We start from the raw sequence: 23,176 nt of genomic DNA on the forward strand, positions 1-23,176 counted from the left end.
CGTCGGGTTGCATTATTATTGTCTCATTGACGGACCAGGGACCGACCGAGGAATGAGTGAGTGGCCAGCCAGTCAGCTCGCTTTCGTAATAGTCCAATGAGAAGGGACCCATATTGGAATTGGTACCTGCAATTTAAATTACGGTGGAAAATGGCCCTGTGAAATCGAAAGTAAACATGCTGTGTTGACGAATATTTGGCCGGCGTTCCTACGTCGATGATGATTGAGGTTTAACTACACATTGGTATGTATGATATAATGATTCTTTGGTTACGTTAATATGGGCTTTTTGTCGAGTTTGCATGGCCATTTTGGGTAATTATTCTGTACAGGAAACTTGTAATACACTGCCGGCCAAAAGTTTGGGATCACCCACTAAAAAACATGCAAATTTTGATCGTTCATATCTCAGCCGTCTTAGGACATATTGAAAATCTTCTGATCTCATTTGAAAGATAATGAGCAATAGCTATCTCGGAGGTATTTTGCCCAAATATAATGTTTTAGTTTTGAACTTAAAACTTAACCTAAAGTTATAACATTTTCAAACAATCGCACTCAATATTCAAAGCCGATCATCTCGGGATAGGGTGGACCAAATCTCAAAATTTGAGTGGCATTAGAATTCCTGTTCTTTACTTCTCAAAACACAATCAAAAAAATTTGAGAAAAAATTCAAGAATGTATTTTTAATTAATAAAATAGACACTTGAGTTATCGTCCAAAAGTTTGGGATCACCTCTTTGTATGGTGAGTTTGGGATCATTCTTATAAAAACATGCAAATTTGTTTTATTCATATCTTTCTCATCTAACATCGTATTGCAGAGCTGAAGGGTTCATTTGGAAGCTTAGGAATTGTTGTTTTTTAATAAATTCATTCAAAAATTATATTTAAAGTGATAACCATAAAAAAATCACCTGAAATTAATTGTTTTTTTGAAAGTTCTCAGATTTTTTTTATAGTTCTCACCTTAAAATATAATTTTTGAATGAATTTATTAAAAAACAACAATTCCTAAGCTTCCAAATGAACCCTTCAGCTCTGCAATACGATGTTAGATGAGAAAGATATGAATAAAACAAATTTACATGTTTTTATAAGAATGATCCCAAACTCACCATACAAAGAGGTGATCCCAAACTTTTGGACGATAACTCAAGTGTCTATTTTATTAATTAAAAATACATTCTTGAATTTTTTCTCAAATTTTTTTGATTGTGTTTTGAGAAGTATAGAATAAGGATTCTAATGCAACTCAAGTTTTGAAATTTGGTCCACCCTATCGCGAGATGATCAGCTTTGAATATTGAGTGCGATTGTTTGAAAATGTTATAACTTTAGGTTAAGTTTTAAGTTCAAAACTAAAACATTATATTTGGGCAAAATACCTCCGAGATAGCTATTGCTCATTATCTTTCAAATGAGATCAGAAGATTTTCAATATGTCCTAAGACGGCTGAGATATGAACGATCAAAATTTGCATGTTTTTTAGTGGGTGATCCCAAACTTTTGGCCGGCAGTGTATATGGTAAAAAACAAGTTAAATATTTATCAGAACAAAATCCATATCTATATATATTTTTAATTATCAAATTGGTTCAAAACCCAGCTTTGCCACTATGTTGTTTAGATTCTTTACGGTCGCCATGGAAATTGTGCACGGTGTCTATTTTTAAGACCAAAAAAAAGAAAAATTTGCAACTCTAAAAATTTGCCACATTCTAGAAAAGATAGGAGCATATTTTTGAAACTTTCAATAGCGATTATTAGATAATATCGGAGTAACGTGGGCCACTCTGAATATCTCAGATGTGTGTTGAGATAAAAATGTTGAGATAAAATTGATGAAACATCAATAAGTCACACAAACGCAACCAATTTGCAAATCATAGCTTGTGGTGAATCGTGAGCCACATCTTGTGGGGTATCTTGGGCCATCTATATTTTTATGTTTTTTACCTATTCAGAACTTTTTTGCTATCTGTAAAGTTTTCCTATGCCAAGTGAAGAGTTATGAAAAATATTTTGTCCATCCTATATAAGGAATTTTGTCCCAGGGTTTAGGAATTATTTGATCATACACAACTCTCTTTTTAATTCCTCATCTGAAATTGCTTTAAATAACTGAATGAATTGTGAAGTTTCAGTTTTGGGTCAACTCATAAACTTTGCACGTTATCAAGACAATTTGGGTTTGGTGGCCCACGATTCCCCATCACTTTTCAAAATCAAAAAAAAATCTTTTTTTTAAACAAATAATGATACCCCACACTCACCTACTAAAAATTTCAATTTTTTATATTTTAAAGTTAAATGCTATATGTATTAAGGTTTCTTCGAAAATTAATAATAACTGCAAACATTTTGATTAAAAAGATTTTTAAATAAAATTTTTGGCAAAAAGTTATAAATTTCGAAGAAAATTTTAAAACTATCAATAAGAAAAAAAATCTTGATTTAGCTATTATCATAGCTGATAATACTGTAGCAAATTTACAAAAACACTTTTATGAAGAGGTATCCTATATGTATCAATCTATGTAAAGAAATTTTAAAATTTTACATAAAAAATTCCAAGAATTTGCTGTAAAAATAACTGACAACACTGTAGAATAAGGTTGCCAGATTGCCCGGTTTTATCCGGATTTGCCCGGATATTCAATACTAAGTTTGAGAATAGTCCGGCCCGGCCCGGTTGCCCGGATTTCATTGAAATATGCCCGGATTTAGCCCAGATTTATGCACTTTATTTTAACGACTTAAACAAAAAAAAACAACAAACACCTCCAAAACGAAAATTTTTGAGCAAGTTTTATAAAAATAATCATGATAGGTTTTTTTGAAGCCTAAAATACGGTTCAAAATCTATCGATAAGGTTTGATGAAAAAAAAATTTGTTATTTTTTTTTTCTTGATTTTGTTGAGGAACTTCTGAGTTTTGAAAAAAAAAATTGCCCGGATTTAGTCCGAATTAATGGTTGTCAATTTTAAAACGAGTGACCGGATTTTGCCAGGTTTTTATATAAAAATTGTCCGGTTTGTCGGCCCCGGATACGTACTGAAACAATTCTGGCAACCTTACTGTAGAGCATTTACAAAAACGCTGTTATGAGATATATTATTTATTATCATTTAAGTAAACTCAGTTTTAAATAAAGGGGAGAATGTTACAAGTTTATCATTCGATTCATCGAGCTGTGTTTTTGGAAGTTTTCTATATTAATGACAGTTACGTATATTTTCAGCTATTTTAGGAATTTTGTTTTAATAATTTTACAATTTTCTACGAAATTTATTACCTACTTTTTGCAAGGATTTTTGGTTAAAATTCTTTTATATCAAAATTTTTGGATTTATTTTTCGAAGGACCTTCAGTACATCTAAGCTTGAAGATGGAAAAATGCTCGTGCGTTTTGCTCGCAAATTTCAAAAAACAAGCCCTCATTCGATTTTTTCGAGAAAAGTGCGTTGAATAGGGAAGAATCTCTTTAATCATGTGGCAAACTTTAAGAGATGCCATTTTTTTGTGTCGTTTAAAAAAAGACGCCGTGAGTTGCTTGTTAACGGAAACGAAAGTATTTAAAATTAACTTCCAGCCAGTTCCAAAATAAAAATTACGTTAAGAAAATAGCCGAATAGTTGATTCAACTTCAAACTGGATTATTTACAATATCAAAGTACGATTGGCAATGAACTATTCAGTAAGATTTAGATTATGTGGGAATATTTTTAGTTTTAAACTAATATATATTATCTTAGAATTGGGTCGAAATTACCTTTTTTATGAAATCAACATTGTCTTTTTATTGTTTTGGGATTATATATTTTAAAATATTCTTAAAATTATCTTGAAATTGTCTTGAAACTGTGTCAACAAACAAATTTATTTTCTTCTAGCTATATTGATATACCCATAAAAATCAAAATAAATTATAATTGTTCAAATTTAATAATATAATATTTATTTTGTCTTGTCCTCATAATATTAAAACAGTTAGAAGTAAGAAATCAGATAACCTGATACAACAATTAATCCAAAAATATGTGTAAACTTTTTCCAACTTGCAAGATTCCTTGATAAAGGAAAAATAAACATGCCGAAACGTTGGATATACTAAATATACATCGTTTTATGATTTTTTGAGACTGAAATCGTCGAAAAACTTTTTCAACATTACTGGATCAGTCGATAGGAAATTTTAATATTTGTTCGTTTTTTTTTTTTTGGTTTGATAATTGCCAAATGTATTGAAAAAAAATTGTTTGAAATGTGTAACAGTTATGAAGTTCGTTCGCAGTGAAGAGTTCAAATTATCTCCAATCTGGATTAAAATATTTCTCATAATTTAGCTATAAACTGTAACAAAATTGACTGAAATTTGTATTGAAACAAACTTTAAATTAAGTCATAACAAAACATTAATTAAGAGTTTCTCATTTTTTCAATTTTTTTTTTCAAAGCATTTAGAAGTTGTTTTTAAATTTTCCAAAACTGGTCAGAGTCATCAGAAACGTCAAATATTTTTTCAGACATTTCATTACTGTATCAGAATTTTTCATAACTGCTTTTTCATGAATTGCTTCTTAAATTGGTTCATAACCGTTTCAAAATTATATCAAAAAGGTCTCTAAGTTGTTTTTGATTGTCTTAAGATTGAGTTAGAATTGTTCAAATTGGTCACAGTTATTGTTTCGGGAAAAAAATAAAACTTTTCTCTATTTTTTTTAGTTTTCAAATGATTTTTTTAAGGCATTTTACTTATGAAGTTTTTATGTGCCGGGAGTATTTTTCCTAACTTTGGGAAACCTTTTTCAAAATTTTCAAAAAAAAGTCACAAATTTTTTTCAACATTTTCTAGCATTTTATTTTAAATTTCTTTATTTGAAACGGATTTTTTACCATTTCCAGAACACAATTTAGCAAAAGCATTTGCTAGTGCTGTATTCATATCACATATGGTCTCGAAAATATTCCAAAGTTGTTCAACAATCCTAAAATTATCTTCAAACTATTGCAAAGTTGTATCAAAACGGTTTCAACATTTTATAAAAAAAAAAAATATCTGAAAATTTCTAATAGCTGCACTGAGAATAATCTTACGAATTGTTCTAAAGATGTGTCCTAAAGAACTCAAAAAGGTCTCGAAAATGTTTCAAAGTTGTTACTAAATCGATCCAAACTAACAAACTCAAGACTGTCTAAATAACTTCAACCATATCATAATCAGACAGAGAGAGTTGAATCCAATGTATCCAATCCACATAGCAACAAAATTCACATTTTTGTTGGTGCATGGAATCATAGATTTCTTATTAAGACTAATGATTATGACTAGTCCAAATATGCAATTAGTTTTTTTCTGTCAGCTCTAGTTTTCGAGTTGAGTTTTTGAAAAGGTAAAAATTTAATTTATTAATATGTATACTTTTTTGACAAAACTGTTTAACTTAACGATCAACTTTTACGAAGACCTCGAGAAATTTTGAATTCTTAAAAAAAAAATTTATAACTTTTTTTGTTAATTCCTTTCAAATCTGCAAAAAAAAACGGAAATTTTTACTAAATAAAAAAAATTTACACTAAATTGCATCTTTGATATTTGTGAAACCGTAAGACAAATCATTTCTCAGTCTTCAACCAAGTTTTTAAATGAGTCATCCTTAATATCAAATATTCCATGATTTTCTGGATTGATGTCAGAAATAGTTGAAAAATTATCATCTAGAATTTCAAAAAATTGTAGAATTTATTTTTTAAAGCGTTGTATCTCTGAAACAAGAATATCTAGGCAAGAACTGAATTCATGATTGAGGAAAGAATGATATTAATCTGACAAATGTTTCGAATTCAGAACGAAAAAAACTTACAAAATTAGTTATTGAAACATAGGCTCCAAAAATGCTTTTCCCTGTGTTAAAGTTCATTCGAGTTTATTAACAATTGTATGCACTCAATAACAAAAACAAATTTGAATCTTTTTCCTTCTAACATGTGTTGTGAACTTGCTTGTTTGAACTGAATCAAAGCAATCGAGAGATTCACTTCAATTCAACCACGGTATAAGAAAAGTTCAGAAACAGATTTTCACTACTCTATTTCAATGGGAAAAGCTCACCTAACAAGATTGTAAGTTGCTATCGAAATACCGGTATCTGAACTTTTTTATACCGTGGTTGAATTGAAGCGAATTTCTCGATTGCTTTGATTCAGTTGATCTTTTTACTTCTATTTAGTAGGATTTCTACAGCTTTAAAGTATAAACAGTTTTTCGCTATTGATCTACTTTACGAGATCTCAATGCAAATGTCAGAATTGATGCATGTTCCGTTCCAAATTGTAGGATGTCTTTCATCCAGTTCAATACTTTCAAGGCTCTCGACGAACACGCTGCCCGGAAATTAGATCGTCTCCCTGTTGCATTGACACTCAGACTGGAGAATGGCTTCCGAAGGTCGACTAATTGGTAATTAGTAGCATTACTGTTGGTGCAACTTGAGCTGCTTGAGCATGCAAAATCGCTTCCAAATGTAAAGGTACTATAATATAACTCTGAAGTACTTATGCTTCAAATGTCGAATAGTACCTACCTAGTCGGGAACATTCCAATCCAATGTTCAATTCACAAACATACATTTCCACTCACCTTTAGCGCGAGGAGAGCCAAACAATTCCCGCTTCGAAATGATTTTTACCTTCACGCTCGAACGATTTCAAGCAGTTGGATTCGAGGACCCATTCTTGGCGCAAAAGATATGCCATTCTCTATGAACACATAAGTACCCAAAACCAAGTCAATAGTAGGAGGTAATCGGAGAAGTGCTGACTTGTTGTAGGAAGGTAATAGATCGATACTTGGAAGCGATCTTGCAACACGGGTTAGCCTTAGGAAAACCAGCACCTATGGCAATTGTTGGTGCGCTCGGTATTCATTCACTCAACATTGATCCGATGCTTCTAAAGCTAATCGAAAGATCAAGTGTCTAAGCATTCAGCTTAAGAGCGCTGCATTGAGCTTTTTTGAATGGGTTCTATCAATAGATGCTGGGAGGTCTATCTGGGGAGAACTTTCACAAGTCGTTAGTTAATTATGTTTAAAGAATCAAACCATTCAATTTTCAAACTGAACCTTGTTTATTGAAATTTGAAAAAAAAACTGTTCACGGTTTTTTCTCGGAATTTTTATATGCTCACGGTTAAATTTTCTTCAGTTTGAACACATTCTCATAATTTGCTTTTGACATAGAATTCAGTCTTGCGACAACACTATAAGAGTAAAAATTGTGAGTGATTCTCGAATGAATTTCGCGTCACGAAATTGTGTTACCCATTAAAAGATATCAAATCAAAAGACTAGAAATATGGATCCAACACGGTCGTCGCCAAGCTTATTCTGGTTCTTTTACTTGCCGGACCCAAAACAAATCTCAGAGCGCGAGTCACCCATTTTTTATGTGACGGGGCCCCCCAGGAAATACACCTATCACCCGAATATGGGTCCCATGACGACGAACGTGTTAATGAATAAAAGTTTTGATAAAAGCGATTCTGTTTCTAACCTCAAAAATTTATCATTGAATAGAAGAATCAAATATGAAAAAAAAATTCGCCTATCTCATAACGAGTTCTTTCAAAACAAGCAAACCCTATTCTTGGTTTCCTAATTCAGCATTCAACTTATTCAACTTCTGTATTATTCGATACAAACATTTCAGCGCGTGTCCTTCTAGCTCAGTTAAAAATAAAGAACCCAACAAAAAATCGGTTTCGATGCTTATGAGCAAACATCTGGTTTCTATTTATTCATGCAGTTTTTGATTTGAAATCTTTCATAGTAATCGGGAACGCGATTTTTTTAACAAAAGAAACTCAATAAATCGAAAAATAATCATTCAAATGGAACCAAAATTTGGTATGGAAGTGTATTTCGGCACGAGGTATGTTTCTGTGAATATTTGGTACCCTCCCTCCTTCCAGGGGGGAAACAGGAAGGATGGCTGGCTTACATTTTTTTTTTCATAACTCGAGAACTAATGAACCTAATGGAACAAAATTTGGCATGGGAGGGTATTTGGGTATGAGAAATGATTCTAAGATTATGTCAGACCCCTCTCTTTTTCCAGTGGGGATATAGGAAGGCTGGAGGAGGGCTTCTATACCGTTTTTATTGCATAGTTTCAGAACTATTCGAGCAAAAGGATCCAAATTGGGCTTGAAAGGGTATTTGGGTACGAGAAATGATTCTATGAATTTTTAGTGCCCCTCTCCCTTTCAGTGTAAAGATAGAAAGGGGGAGGGGGCTCCTTCATAACTTTCAGCTGGTACGGGAAGATATTTGAAAACAAAAAGAGTTACTATGTGATCTTGAGAACCCTCTGTTCTAACAGTGGAAAAAATTTTTAGGGGAGAGGGTGCTCCCATATAATTTCTAAATACCACTCGAGAACTTATCCAGCAAGTGGAACCAAATTTGCCTTGGGGGGTATTTGAGTACGAGGAATGTTTCTTTGAATATTTAGTAGTATTACTTTCTTCCTGTAGAGTGATAAGATGAGAGAGGGGAGCTCCTTTACAATTTTTTGCATAATTTTAGAGCTTATCGAAGAAATGAAACCAAATTGTACATGGGAAGGCCTTTGGATACGAGAAAAGATTAAATGCTTATTTGAGACTCCTTTCTCCTTCAATTGGGGATAAAGTTAGGTAAGAGGAAGGCTCACATACTATTGTTTTGCATAAACTAAGAACTTATCTAACAAATGGAACCAAATATGACATGGGAAATCATTTGGGTTCAAGAAATGGAACCAAATTTGATATGGTAGGGGCTCCGATATAGTTTTTACCTTACTCGAACACTTATCGAGTAAATATAACCTAAATTTGGCATAGAGAGATATTTGGGTATGTAAAATGATTTTTTTTTTTTTTGATTATTTGGCACATCTCTTTCATTTCAGTGGGGAGGCAGGAAAGGCAGAGGAGGTCTCTAATGAAAACGTTGGCACAACTTGAGAACCAATCAGGCAAATGGATTCAAATTTTGTATGAGAGGGTATTTGAACACAAGAAACTATGCTTTGACTATTTGAGACCCCTCCGTCCTTACATTGAGAGGATAGTAAACGGGGAGGGGCATTGTAATACATTTTTTGCGTGCTTTAAACACCTGTCAAGTAAATGAAAACAAATTTAACATGGAAGGATATTTGGGTACGTAAAATTTTTCTTGGACGGTTGAGCACTCCCTTTTTTCTAATGAGGAAATACAAAGTGCCAAGGGTGGCTCCCATACATTTTTTGCAAAACTCGAACTCTAATCAAGAAAATGGAACCAAATTTGGTAGGTAAGGATAATCAGGTCTCTCATAATTTTTATTTTTAAATAACTCGAGAACTTATCCAGCGAATTTAACAACGATTTTAGACCCTCCCCCCCCCCCCTTTTTTCAGTGGAAAATAAGAAGAGGGTTTAAAATGGTTGTTAAATTCACTGGATAAGTTCTCAAGTTATTTGAAAAAAAATTAGAGAACCAAATATCCTTACCTGCAAAATATGGTTCCATTTTCTTGATTAGAGTTCGAGTTTTGCAAAAAAAATGTATGGAAGTCCCTTTTGGCACTTTGTATTTCCTTATTAGAAAAAAGGGGTGCTCAATCGTCCAAGAAGAATTTGACGTACCCAAATATCCTTCCATATCAAATTTGTTTTCATTTACTTGATAGGTCTTCAATATATTTTGATTTGCGTGACTTGAAAAATATTCAAATGGAACCAAATTAGGAAAAGAAAGGTATTTGAGTACGAACAGAGTTTTTTCTGATTATTTGGCACCCCTTCTCTATCTATCTTTTAGTCGGAACATACAAAGGGGAGAAAGAGGCTCACATACAATTTTTTCATAACTCGAGAACTTATTAAGCAAATAGACACAAATTTGGCATGGGAATGTATTTGGGGTTGGGGTGATTTTATGATTATTCGAGACCCTTTTGTTTTTTACATTGGGAATAAGAAGCAGGATGAAAACTTAAAAGGAAAATGAAATAAAATTTGGTATTATTTAAGGCCTACCAGTCTCACGGTGTGCAGATTACCTATAAAAAAGTGTTGTGTAGCTTGAAACCTCATACCTATTTTATTGTATAGCTCGAAAACTAATCAAGAAAGTTAGGCAAATTTGCTTTAGGAGACCCCTCTCTTCTTCCCTGGACAGCAAGGGGGCACCCCTCAATGATTTAGGACCCTTCTTTCAGTGGAGGGACGTGAGGAAGTTTTTGTTCATAATTAGCTCGAACAATTTAAAACAACGACTGAAGAATAAATTTTAGATCAGATTTTGAAATTAAAAAAAAAAGTTTAAGAAAATTAGAAAAATTTAGTATTGTATAACAATTTCAAACTAAGATTCCAGCACTTTTGCAACACTTTTGCAACACTTTTGCAACACTTTTGAAGTTGTTGCATCTGAATGATGTTAACACTTCAACATGTTAACATGATGAACAAATAAATCAAAATATTAAAAATTCACCAAAATGTCATTAATTTATTTATTTATTTGCTCGAGGAATTTTAAACAACGACTAAAGAATAAATATAAGATCATGTTTTGAAAATAAAAAAAAAATCTTTAAGAAAATTAGAAAAATTTAGTTTTGTATAACAATTTCAAACTCAAATTCCAGCACTCTTGCAACCCTTTTGAAGTTGTTGCATCTGAATGATGTTAACACTTATTTAAAATGATGATCAAATAAATCAAAATATTATCAAAATTCATCAAAATTTCATAAATTTTTGGAAGGTGTAGCAAAGCACATCGGGTCAGCTAGTATAATATATAAATTCAGATTTTTTTGAAACTCAGATATTGAAAAAAAAAAAGTTTTAATGCTAACATTTCAACTTTTCATTTGTTTGTTTTGGAAATCAGCTGATGATTTGAAATGAAAATCTCGACTTCAGAATCTGAGATCTTGATACTACATTTAGTCAACATTCTACATTCATTCTTAACCAGGAGTAAAATTTGATAAAATATAAAAAGAGCAGTACAACGATTTTTAAAATATATTCTATGTTTTTATACGTTCATAATGAGATATTTGAAAGAAAAAAAACAATCATATTTAGAAGATCTTTTTTAGGCAAATCCATAGAGTCTAGTGACTCTAAACTTCTGGTAACCCTAAAACAATTTTTTCCCAAATAAGGCTGGAAAAATATCAATTTCTTCATACCCCACAACACCACCCCCCCCCCCCTCCCTCCCCCTCCCTTCAAAATTTCCATAAAACACTCGATGGGGGGATAAGTAAAGTTTGGAAAATTTTATGTATATTTCGAAAAAAAAATCAAATATTCGAAAGATTGTAAGACCAATTAACAAATAGTGGAAAATGAGAATAATTTAACGTTTTTTATTCTTGATTTTATTGTATTTTTTGATAAAAAAAATTACTTGATTTATAGGTTTTGTGCAATGATATAGTATGCAATTTTGTTCCATATAAGCTTTCGTGCAATTAATTCCAATTTATTTTTTTTTTGCATTATTTTTTATCATCTCCACCCTCGAGATGTTTAACTCCGATAGACAAAAGACGGATTTGCAATTTGTTCCGGCTTAGTAGAAAATTTAATGTAGATAAATTCATCTGAACATATTAATAACTCAACAATTTGTCGATATTTTTTTTATTCTTCTTATGGAAAGATTGCTCTATTTAAAACTTTTTAACGTTATAGCTATTTTCTCTCTACTCTTACCGCTAACTGCAATCTTCGACAAAGTTTAAGTCAAAGAATTCTCTAGTAAGCTCCATATATGAATTGAAATTTGTTTTGCATTGCGTGAGAAGAATAAAATTGAAAACAAAAAAAAGACATTTTCTGACCAAATTTTTACGTTTTTTCATACAAAACTTTAAATTGCACCTTAAACAAATCATTAAAAATCTGCAAAAATTCTGTTGTTCATTTTAAACCGAAAGTAAACTTTTTATACCGCAGGTGATTTGAATTTCCCACATTTTTTTTTACACTGCAGATGATTTGTTTTCAACTTATATAAATTTTAGGTATGAGCTGAAGTAAGGTTCTGTATGAAAACTACAGTACTACACATAATTATTAACAACTCTGCTTGTTTTTGAAAGACATTTTTAAATATCTGCAACAAACATCTTCACTCACAAGGCTGAACACAATAAGTGTAATTTAATTTCACTTTCCCTGAAATCAAAGTTTATAATTTGCCTACACCACATTGATCCATCTCAGAAAGTTTCCCCGAATGAAAGCCATTTCAAAACCGATTACAACCTGCCAACAACTATCACAGCCAGGCTCCGATTTGAACTCTTTATTTTAACTTTTTTGGGTGTTCACCTCATCTGCTCAAACTGTTCGTCGTCAATTTTGGCATCCAAAACGCATTTGAATATTCACACTGTTAATCACGCAAAGACGAGCCATTTTGCTTAAGCAACTCGCTAAACCGAGCCCCAAAAGCAACAGCTAATCAACAACTAATTTGGCCCGTACAAAATGTTGCCACTTTGCTAATGTTGGGGATTGATGCGGTGTTTCCCTTTCGAGCGCGTTGAACGCCTAAAATTTGAAAAAAATAGGCAGCATGAGCCAATCGGTACCTACCCAGCTAAATAGCTCCTAACTAACTTCAAAATCTGAATATCTCAACTCGAAGGTTTTCGTCGCATTCAGGTTCGTCGCTTACAAAACAATGAACGACTTCGACGCCGCCATTCATTCTTTCTGCTGCTTGCCGGTTGTGTTGTGTTGTGTTAAGTCAGCTTTGCTTATTAGCTTAGTTTTGCAGACGTCGTCGGTCGATGTAACAGGGTAGGAAAAATTCGAATTTTGGCACCGTTCCAGTGATGTTACGAGCGATTGTCATGCAAATTGATTGGACTTTTGATACAGAAGCCCAAGCAGAGAAATGAGCGTTCAAGACATTCAAATTTGAACGTCGCAAAAGGGGCTATTTTTGACAGTTGAAATTTGTCATTTCGTTTCGAAATGGAGTCGATTTACACAAAATCCCACAAGCTTCATCCTAGACAAAAAAAAAATAAACCAACAAAAAATTCCTTCAACTCATCCCTAAAGTCAACAGAAGATTTTTTTTGGAAAAAGATTATTTAAAACTCTTATTTTTTCTACGCTTTCATACCTCTCAAATGAAAATTTCTTCAAAGAGATTTTTTTTTCTTTTTCTCGAGGGATTTTAAAAGAGAATAATCCAAAAACAGAATTAACCAAAAAAATCCAACTATCAAATTACACCGCAGAAATTCCTTTTCGTTGTGCAATTTTTAACGAGCAACCCCAACCCAATATCTGTAAGTATAACTTATCAAACTGAAGGTTCTTGAATTTCAACCCCGAAAGATTGGGTGCTACTTATGGTCAGCCAATCCTACTCAACCTTCCTCGAGCGATCAAAGGGGGAACCTTTAGTTGGTATCCACTTCAATCGAACGAAGGTGAAAGTCAGCCAGAAAAAATAATGGTCGGTTGATTTCTAGAGGTTGGTACGAGCACCATGCAAGCATGCACACGCAAGTGGTTGATTGTTGGCTTAGCTTTTGAACCTTCCGTTAATCCGAGGAGAAGCCGGTTCATTCTTTTGCATTCGGAATCCGTTGATCAGGTCCTTAACACATTTTTAGAGAGCCGCACGCACAAATCGAATGCGATTCTTCAAAGAAACCTTACAAGATTGAAACCACAATATTTAAAACTTGAAAGAGATAGATTTCTAATTTTCAGTATCAATCAGAGTAATTTTTTATTAAAAGTTTATGTGTGCTTTATCTCCCAAACCTTCAATTGAGCTACACGAGTGCATAAGCTTGGCAGCCAAAACGTTAGTTGGCTCAAAAAATTGAACTGTGCAAAATTCAACTCAATTGGACTTCATCTGGTAGTGCCTTAAATTGCTCAAAGTTTCGTGTTTTTTCCCTCAAAAATCACAAAAGGGGAAATCGAAACTTTTATTTTCCTTTTTTAAAGCTTTTTGAAAAATGAAAGCTTTTTGATAGATTAAGTTTTTTTTTCTCAACATAACATAAAATTCAAAAATCGAAATAAAATGGTTATACATTCAATTTACAAAATGTCAACCCATAAGCTTTATGATTTGATGTAAAAATAATGAAGTATAGCCCAAAAATTATGAATAAAATCAAGTTATCAAGTTATGCATTTAAGTCATTTATTTATTTTGAAAAAAGGTGCTGAGGATTCAAAATAATTTATTCAAGATAGCGTTATTTAATATTTATGTCTACAAAAGCAAATTAGACAGCTGTTCTTTTTTCGGAAAATTAGGTAATTCCGACCAAATTGTCCGTCATAATCAAACATTAACATGTTGGGGAAAGGTTTCCTAAATGGGCCTATCGGGTTAAATGACCCTACGGCTGTTTGATGAAATGGCTGACTAGACAGCTTATCTGACCAATGCATTTTGAGGGTGATACGCTTAGAACATAAGGCAATAAAGAATTTTATGAATTTACAAACTCAAAAAAAATTAAAAAATTATACAAGATTTTGATACATTTTGATGTAATATTTCGACTTTTAAAAATTATACGTAAAGAAGCTTAAAACAAAAACTAGGATGGTTTTTGTTTCTTACACAAATGAACTTAAGAAATGAGACATAAATCAGCTTTTGTGAAGGTTTGATAATGATTATATAGTGGTAAAATAGAGTGTTTTTGTATGCCCCCACCATGTTTGTAAAATGCCTCCATCCTAAAATAACAGGATAAATAGAATAAATAAATGATTTTTATCATTGAACCTTCAAATCTATGCTCTGAATAACATCTTAAAAGAGAATTGAAGATCTTAAAACAGATTTGATAAAGTTTTTCTCATGGATAAACTGCCTCCATAGTATGGCAACCCTAACTTTTGTTTTATTCCATAAAATTGTAATATACATAGATTTTTATAAAATTTCAGCTTTGTCGTACGGAAATTATTACTTTCTAGCAGTTTCAATGAAATTATACGGTAATATTGCCCAAAAAAACAGAAATTTTGTTCAAAACATAAATAGGCGCATTTAGCCCGCACGGTTTGAGGTTCGGCATTTTAGGCAACACTTACAATAAAATCGTTTTCTTGGAAACAGAAGAAAAATTTATCATAAAAATTACTCCATTGTATAGAAAACAGATGCCTGCACACGTGTATATAAATAGTTTTTGTACACATATTCGATGTGATATTTGATTAAATCAGTGTTCTGCTTAATAGGCGCATATAGCCGGCCCCTCCCCTTCTGCATTCTATAAACAGTGTTTAAAAAGATTAACAACAATTAGCTGTTAGCATTGCAACAAATTACCAGTGTTCGGCATTAAAACGCTAATCGCTAATTTTCCGTTTCCGTTTTTGTTAAATAACATTCGTTTTCACATATTTTTTCACCAAAATTTTATGCTAGCTGAAAAACAAACTCCACCAAAAGCAATCAGTCAAGACAGAATGCTGAAACATGCTTTTCCAGGTGTCTGGCGTTAAATCGCTAATCGCTAATTAGTCCGCTACTTTTTGCTGAGAAATTTATTTTTTCACGAGATTTTTGGTGAAGTAACGGATAAACAAACTCCACTAGGGGCAATTATTCAAGCAAGATTGATGAATGTTATTCTCCACAAGGTGATGTAGTTTGTTTATCCGTAAGTTCTCCCAAAATTAAGTTAAAAAATAAATAAGTTAACAAAAATGTAGCGGACTAATTAGCGAATAGCGTTTTAATGCCGACCTCTGTAAATTACACACTTCTTATTGCCACAACAGTTGCTAAGTATACAAAAACGTTTTGCATTGAAAGTTTAAAGTTGATCGTAATTTATGTTTCCAAATCGTTTTAGAGATTAGATCCATATTATTAGAAATAATCATAACTGGAACAGATTTCAACAAAAATATCAAGCCCCAAAATTAAAGAAGTCAAGACCTACTCATTTATCGACAGATTCGATTTTACTGTACGTAAAAGTAAAATTACAAATAAAATACATTTGTGCTGCATACATTTGGGGGTAAAAAATGCTACAAAACATTCTACTAGCTGAAATTTTGAAAATAACAATTGCGTTATGCAAAACAATCATATTCCAGCACATGGAAAAGAGATTTTAAAGGTGGTCTTTGATTTTCATTTTCATGCATTTTAGCCCAGACTGGTAACTGAATTAGAAAAAAAATTATTTAAAAATGTGGTGATTGTTCGAAAAATATTTTTACATCAGTGATGGTCAAAGGTCGGCAACTTGCTCGCGAGCCGCATGCGGCTCTTTTGATGTAAAGCTGCGGCTCTTTAGTTATCTGTGCTAATATATTTTATATATATTTCAATAAAATATTTATAAGATCGTGCTGAAGTGATAATTAAGTCTTATGACCTGGCAAACTGATTTTCATAGGTTCAGAAAAGAATTTTAAAATTGCATCCGCTGTAGGAACAAGCGGAAAGGGCCAAATGTAGCATCAGTATAGAAATTAAGAATTAGTTTACCATTAACTGTAAATGCAAAGAATAACTGTTGTTTGAAACAACAGAATTAAATTATCATCAGATTATTTATTTCCAAACGTTTGTTTATATTTTAATCAATCGAACACAAACACAGGAATACCAAAGTTTATCAATTACAAAAAAAAATAGTTTTTGGACAAACTCTGTTTTGTTATCAAACAACGTAAAATATTTTATATTTCAAGCACTCATAATTACTTTTTGCCCTCTATGAAAATTGATCAGTTGAAATCTCCAGAATTTTATTACAATTAATCAACCATTTCGATTCGCGTCTGATTCTTGCAAAACTAAATACAATATTTGTGTTCCAAATTTGACTATCTAAAAAGCTGAAAATAAACGAATCAAAACACCGAGAGAATATGAAACTCCCTGCAGATTTTTCCTCGTGAAGATTACATAATGTTTCTCTACAGCAAACATTCTTCATTTAAAATCAATTCCAAAGCAAAAATCCTGTAGATGATTATTTCATGAATAGAAATCGTTTTTTTTTTTTTTCATAAAACAAACTTCCAAATAAAATCAAGTTTTGCTTTATTTTTGTGATCTTAAGCTGAAATTTTAAAATTACCAATCAACGTTATAAAACTCAATTTACCATCTAAATCGGAAATTGAATTTTTAATATTATTTCTAAATTCAAATTCTGAACCTGCATTCAAAAATTGAATTTAGAATCTTTTTCCGAATTTCAATACGCTTTCTAAATCTTATTTCAAATTCAGAATAAAAAAAATGAACCAAATTGTGAAATTCCAGAGCCCTCAAGCATGAATCTATAATTATAGATTGTTTTTTTTTATCCGACTTACGAATCTGAATTTTTATATGAGTTTCGAATGAAGATCTGGTTCCATGTTTTCAGTTGTGGATGGCCATTTTAAAGCTTGGATATACCTGAATTTAGAATTAAGTTCAAGAATTTTTAATCTTTAAACAAAACAAATATTCAGGACGGTTTCTGAAAATAAACCTTTTTAATTTTGAAAATGCATACGCATTGTGAAATTCATGGATCAAATTTTGTAAGAACCAGGATTTGAAAACTTTAGCTTTCTATCAAAAGTTTCCAATAATTATTCAAATTTCAAATAAAAAATCTTAAACTCGATACAGAAAACAAAATATAAAAACAGAAATACAATTACGATTTTGACAGTTTGGAACCAAAATTGCTGGAATGAATTGATTCTTACTTAAAATTCAATATAAAGACTGAGTTTCAATCAACAAGTGAGAAAATTTTGAATAACTGTAGCAGAATTTTGAACCTGGGCCTTGGATTAGTGTGGTATGACTTAACTTGAATTAGAATGGATGCTAAAGTTCTAAGTCAAGTTTGTTACTTGAATAACCTTAGAGCAAGTTCTCTGGTGTTGGGAAAAAGTGGTAGAAATTTTGTCTTTTTTTGAGCATTTTGAAAATTTTGCCATGCAAAAATATTTTCAAGATCTGTGGCCTTCAAATTTTTTAACAACACGTGTTGTAGTTTCGCATACTGTGATGCAAAAATAGCAATATTTCTATCACATACGGCTGAAATAGAAAGAGTGTTGTAAAAAATACAACACCCCAAAATCTTGAAAACATTTTTGCATGGTACAATTTTCAAAATGTCAAAATTTCTACGACTTTTCCCACCAGTGAACTTGCTCTTACTCAATCATCAAAATTTTATTGAGAACCAAAAATTAAGTGTTGAGTAAAAAACCTCTCTGGCTTTTGTAGGACCCTCATAGGAGAGGGTTTAACTCCCAAAACACCCCCCCTTCTTACGGCCATTAGCATTCCAATTTACCGTTTCATCCGGGGCTTGCCCAGTTTTTCAAAGGAAAAATTGGATGATGCCAGGCGCGGTCTGGTTGCCGTTTATCGAGGAAAAAGCCCCGGTTTTTCCAGGATTATTCACAGTTTTTTATGATATTCCCAATTTTCCACTAATTTCACAAAATTAATTCGCATGCATTTTTTTTAAATTGTTAAATAAGATTTGAACGCCTCTGATGTGCCTTGGTAAAGAAAATCTCTTTTCGTGTGTTAATTTTTCAGCTTTTTTCTTGCCTTTTTCAAAAATTACATTGATTTTGGCTGGATTTGCCTGGTTAACCGGTTTTGAGTTTTAAATTTAGAAACCCAATGCCCGGATTTACCCGGCCTGGATACTTACAGAAAAGCTCTGAAAAGCCTGTTCAATAAATAACGGATTAAAAAAAGTGAATAGATGAAATTGAAGTGCAAAATTCCAAAAATAAGAATTGAGAATTACAAATTTAAGTTTGACAGCTTTTCAAACTCGAATCATCATTGAGAATAAATAGTAATTACAATTCGGTAAAAAACTATTGGAAAATTTCACCACAGGCTAAATATTTGTTTCCAATAACTAAATTGACATTGACGCCCTGAAGCAGTACTTTTTAAATAATGTAATAGTATGTGTTGAAAAAAATGTAAACCTTTGAGTCTTTGAACATAAATATTTGAAATTTTAAGTGTGATGCGTGCAGCCAATATGCACAAAAAGCACACAAATTTTGAACAATTTTGCGATAACGGATTTTTTTTTTTCATTTGCGTTTGAGAGTTAATCATCATTGATTAATTTTTATTAATTTTTATAAAACTTTAAAAATATAGATAAAAACTGATTTTTGCCAGTTCAAATGTATTGTTTCTTTATGATTTGTCACGGTTTTTACATGAAGGCTACATAATTTCATTTTTAGAGATTTATACTGGTCAAACAACATTTTACTCTAACAAACTAAGCTTTGACAAGCATTGATGAATATACAATGTATCAAATTTTATTTTTCATCGAATTGGACGAACAATACTAAAGAATCACATGTGACGTGAAATGAGATTTTTGAATTTTCCAGATGCATAAAATTCTGAAGACTCGTTTGATTCATGTCATGAATTTTTAAAATTCTACCAGTTGTCAGGAGCATAATTTTTGAAGATTAAAATTTTCAACTAAGTAAGTTTTAGTCGATTTCTACCTCATACTTCTAGATTTTGGAAAGAATTTACTAAATCTGGTGAGTGTCTTAATAAAGCTTTTCAATAAAAAAAATAAATATTTCTCTTTGCTTCGTTACTTTAAAAGCTTGTTTTTGCGAAGAAATTATAAACATTCTGCTTTTGTGAATAAGTTCAAATTCTTCGCAATATCATCATGCAAAGTATTCATATAAGCTTTATATGCACTTAAAACTTTCTTGACTCGATTTTTGCCAACGTATTAATATTGATATACATTCAAACCATGTAAGAAGAGTTGACGATTCAGAAGAGAATCCATGTTCTTGAAGATAATCAGAAACAGAATGAAAAGAAAAATCCAAAAGTTAGAAAAAAAACTTTAACGCATTTTAAGTTATTTTTGTAAAAGTTATGTTCTTTGATCATCCTATTTTCATTTTTTTAAATAAAAAAAAAAAATGTTTAATTTGGCTCTTTCAAACTCCAAAATTTAGAAAATTTGAGGTTTTTGGCTCTTCCGACTCAAAAGGTTGCCGACCACTGGTATAGGATAATAAGAGCAATATAAAGTTTGCAGGTGATATCATTATGCCAATCTGTTATACTGGGTAAAGTATTTTATGGCTTTGAAAAATGTTAAAATTTGTACCCATCTATTGCTCGTTTTTTTTTAAATTTTTATGAGAATCAAAAACTTAAAAAAAAAACTATCTCACAATGTGAGCAACTATGTCATCATCATTTTGTTATCATTAAATGTTTACTTTGTTACATTACTTTTAAATAAAAATTGAATATGTGTTGTGGTAAATGTTGCACCCAACCCTGCTGTTGCATGATTAAGGCTACCAGGTTTTTTTCAGCACGTTTCCGGGCCGGACAAATGCTGGCAAATTAAATTAAATAAAACTTGGCGAAATCCATGCGTTTGATTTTAAATTTGACGACCAAAAGTCCGGGCGATATCCAGGCCAATTTTGTCAAAACCCACAAATTACTCAACTAAATTAAAAAAAAAACTTGAAAAAAATTCCATCCAAACTCATCGACAGATTTTAATTCGTATTTAACGCTTTCAAAAAATTCTTTCATATTTATTTTTATAAAACTTGCTCAAAAAATTTCGTTTTTAAAATTTCACAAAAGAATTTTTTTTTGTTTAATTTGCCAAATAAAGTGAAAAAATGCGTGTAAAATCCGGGCTTTTTTCAATCATATCTGGAAAAAAACCCATAATGTTTTCCTAAGAATATCAACCCAAAAACCCATAATGTTTTCCTAAAAATGTTCATTTTTTAAATATTGACAATCGTACAATTAGACTTTGCTAAAATCTAAAAAAAAATCAGTTCTTCAATGCACTAATATATTGCTTGCAAGAGGAAAGTGTGGTCCTCAGATAAATTTCTTAAACAACGATTAAAAATATTTTGTAAAATAAGTATAAAGGCTAAAAACCTTCGGTGAACTAGGTCAAGATAATGAATTCCTGTCGGAACTCTTTCAAAATTTGTGAAATTTGGTCAAATGAATTCAAATATGCTGTCTTGAAAACAAAACAAAAATCACATAGTCAATACTCTTGTGGTAAAAAATAAATATGGATAACTAATTTGGGCTTCAACAGAATTTTTGCCTATGCTGTGCATATGTTCTAGTTTTGAAGATTATGTCGTAGGAAAAGTTTTGTTCGATTTTACCTATCATCCCTAGTTTTAGTGTGATGGAGTGTGAAAATCTCAAAATAAATCAGTTTTGAGTAAAATCGATCATTGATACGATGCATAAAAAAATTAAATTACTCACATATAACTTGTTTTACAACTTAGCTGAAAACTGAAAATCGTTGTGACTTATGCTTTCATAAATATCTAAGATTATATTTGGTTTTGAATTTTATTGCAATTTCGTTTAAGTTTCAGTATTTCCTTAGAACTCGAATAACTAGTAGTTAAACTCTTCTAACTTCTTCTAACTACTTGAGGTCTTCAGAGAAGTTCATCATTAATTTAAACCTTCTTTAACGATTCTTCAGTATTTACAAAAAAAAAAGTTCATAAGGGTGGCCCAAAATTTCAATATGTCTGAGATTTTGAGGGTTCAACCATCACATGATAGCTTAGGGTGTAAGAAAAAAAAATTCATGATGCGACGAATCAGAAAAATTATGTTTCCTAGTAAAATTCACAGATCTTGAAAAAGTTCTGAATCTGAATTCTTAATCTGAATTCTGAATCTGAATTCTGAATCTGAATTCTGAATCTGAATTCTGAATCTGAATTCTGAATCTGAATTCTGAATCTGAATTCTGAATCTGAATTCTGAATCTGAATTCTGAATCTGAATTCTGAATCTGAATTCTGAATCTGAATTCTGAATCTGAATTCTGAATCTGAATTCTGAATCTGAATTCTGAATCTGAATTCTGAATCTGAATTCTGAATCTGAATTCTGAATCTGAATTCTGAATCTGAATTCTGAATCTGAATTCTGAATCTGAATTCTGAATCTGAATTCTGAATCTGAATTCTGAATCTGAATTCTGAATCTGAATTCTGAATCTGAATTCTGAATCTGAATTCTGAATCTGAATTCTGAATCTGAATTCTGAATCGAATTCTGAATCTGAATTCTGAATCTGAATTCTGAATCTGAATTCTGAATCTGAATTCTGAATCTGAATTCTGAATCTGAATTCTGAATCTGAATTCTGAATCTGAATTCCGAATCTGGATTCTGAATCTGAATTCTGAATTCTGAATTCTGAATCTGAATTCTGAATCTGAATTCTAAATTCTGAATCTGAATTCTGAATTCTGAATTCTGAATTCTGAATCTGAATCTGAGTTCTGAATCTGAATTCCGAAGATTGAATTCCAAATTTTGAACCTAAATCTCATTTTTTGCCAAATTTAAAACTGTTTCTCACGTTACGCTTTCTTGAAGGATTTCAGTCAACTACATTTACTTAATTATTATACAACTTAAGAGATTATGTTTCCATCATCGCTTCATTTAGTCCAAACAAAAACACTCGTCGTTCGGCAAGTGGATAAGTATGCAAAACTTTCCGGGCTGGGAAAAATGTTAATTAAGAGCCGCATGGAAGCGCTTATGCCCCAAAATCAGTAAGCAAGGTAGAGTTTTTTGATGTGTTGTTTAAGTCTTACTCACTTTGCTGTGCCGCCGATTGCACCAACGAAAATCCACCGAAGAAATTCGCCAACAAGAGCAGACAGAGCGATGCAATTGATTTGCATTTTCCGCAACGGACGCCCATCTTCAGCATCTGTTTCTGTTGATGTTGCTGCCGCTGTTTCTGTTTCATCTTCACAACAAACACACGAACTTCACACAAACACTCACACAAAAAGGGGGTAAAACAAGTGTGCTACTTGTAATTTTCGCGAATGGTAAGCTTTCTTAGGGCAGGTTAGATTTTTTTCAAACTTTTTTGTTTACACTTTTCTGGGGGAGACGTTTTTTGCTGAACCAAATTTTCCTTTAAACACAAACACTTTTGCAGCTCCCGAACGTATGGAGATAGAAAAAACATTCATTCATGCAATTTCAGAATCGGTTCAATTTCGC

General features: G+C 31.7%; 2 protein-coding genes across 3 annotated transcripts in view; both read right to left on the reverse strand.

Moving 5' to 3' along the window:
• Positions 1 to 22,913, reverse strand: part of LOC129753711 (uncharacterized) — a 121,763-nt gene extending 98,850 nt beyond the window's left edge. The window contains exon 1 of the mRNA XM_055749556.1: positions 22,760 to 22,913. Coding sequence (XP_055605531.1) covers positions 22,760 to 22,913 — 154 coding nt within the window. The remainder of the gene's footprint in view (positions 1 to 22,759) is intronic.
• The window catches only part of LOC129756339 (location of vulva defective 1), a 760,372-nt gene that overhangs the window by 627,066 nt on the left and 110,130 nt on the right, over positions 1 to 23,176 (reverse strand). The window lies entirely within an intron of this gene.

This window comes from Uranotaenia lowii, chromosome 3, assembly GCF_029784155.1.
Source record: "Uranotaenia lowii strain MFRU-FL chromosome 3, ASM2978415v1, whole genome shotgun sequence".
Lineage (NCBI taxonomy): Eukaryota > Metazoa > Arthropoda > Insecta > Diptera > Culicidae > Uranotaenia > Uranotaenia lowii.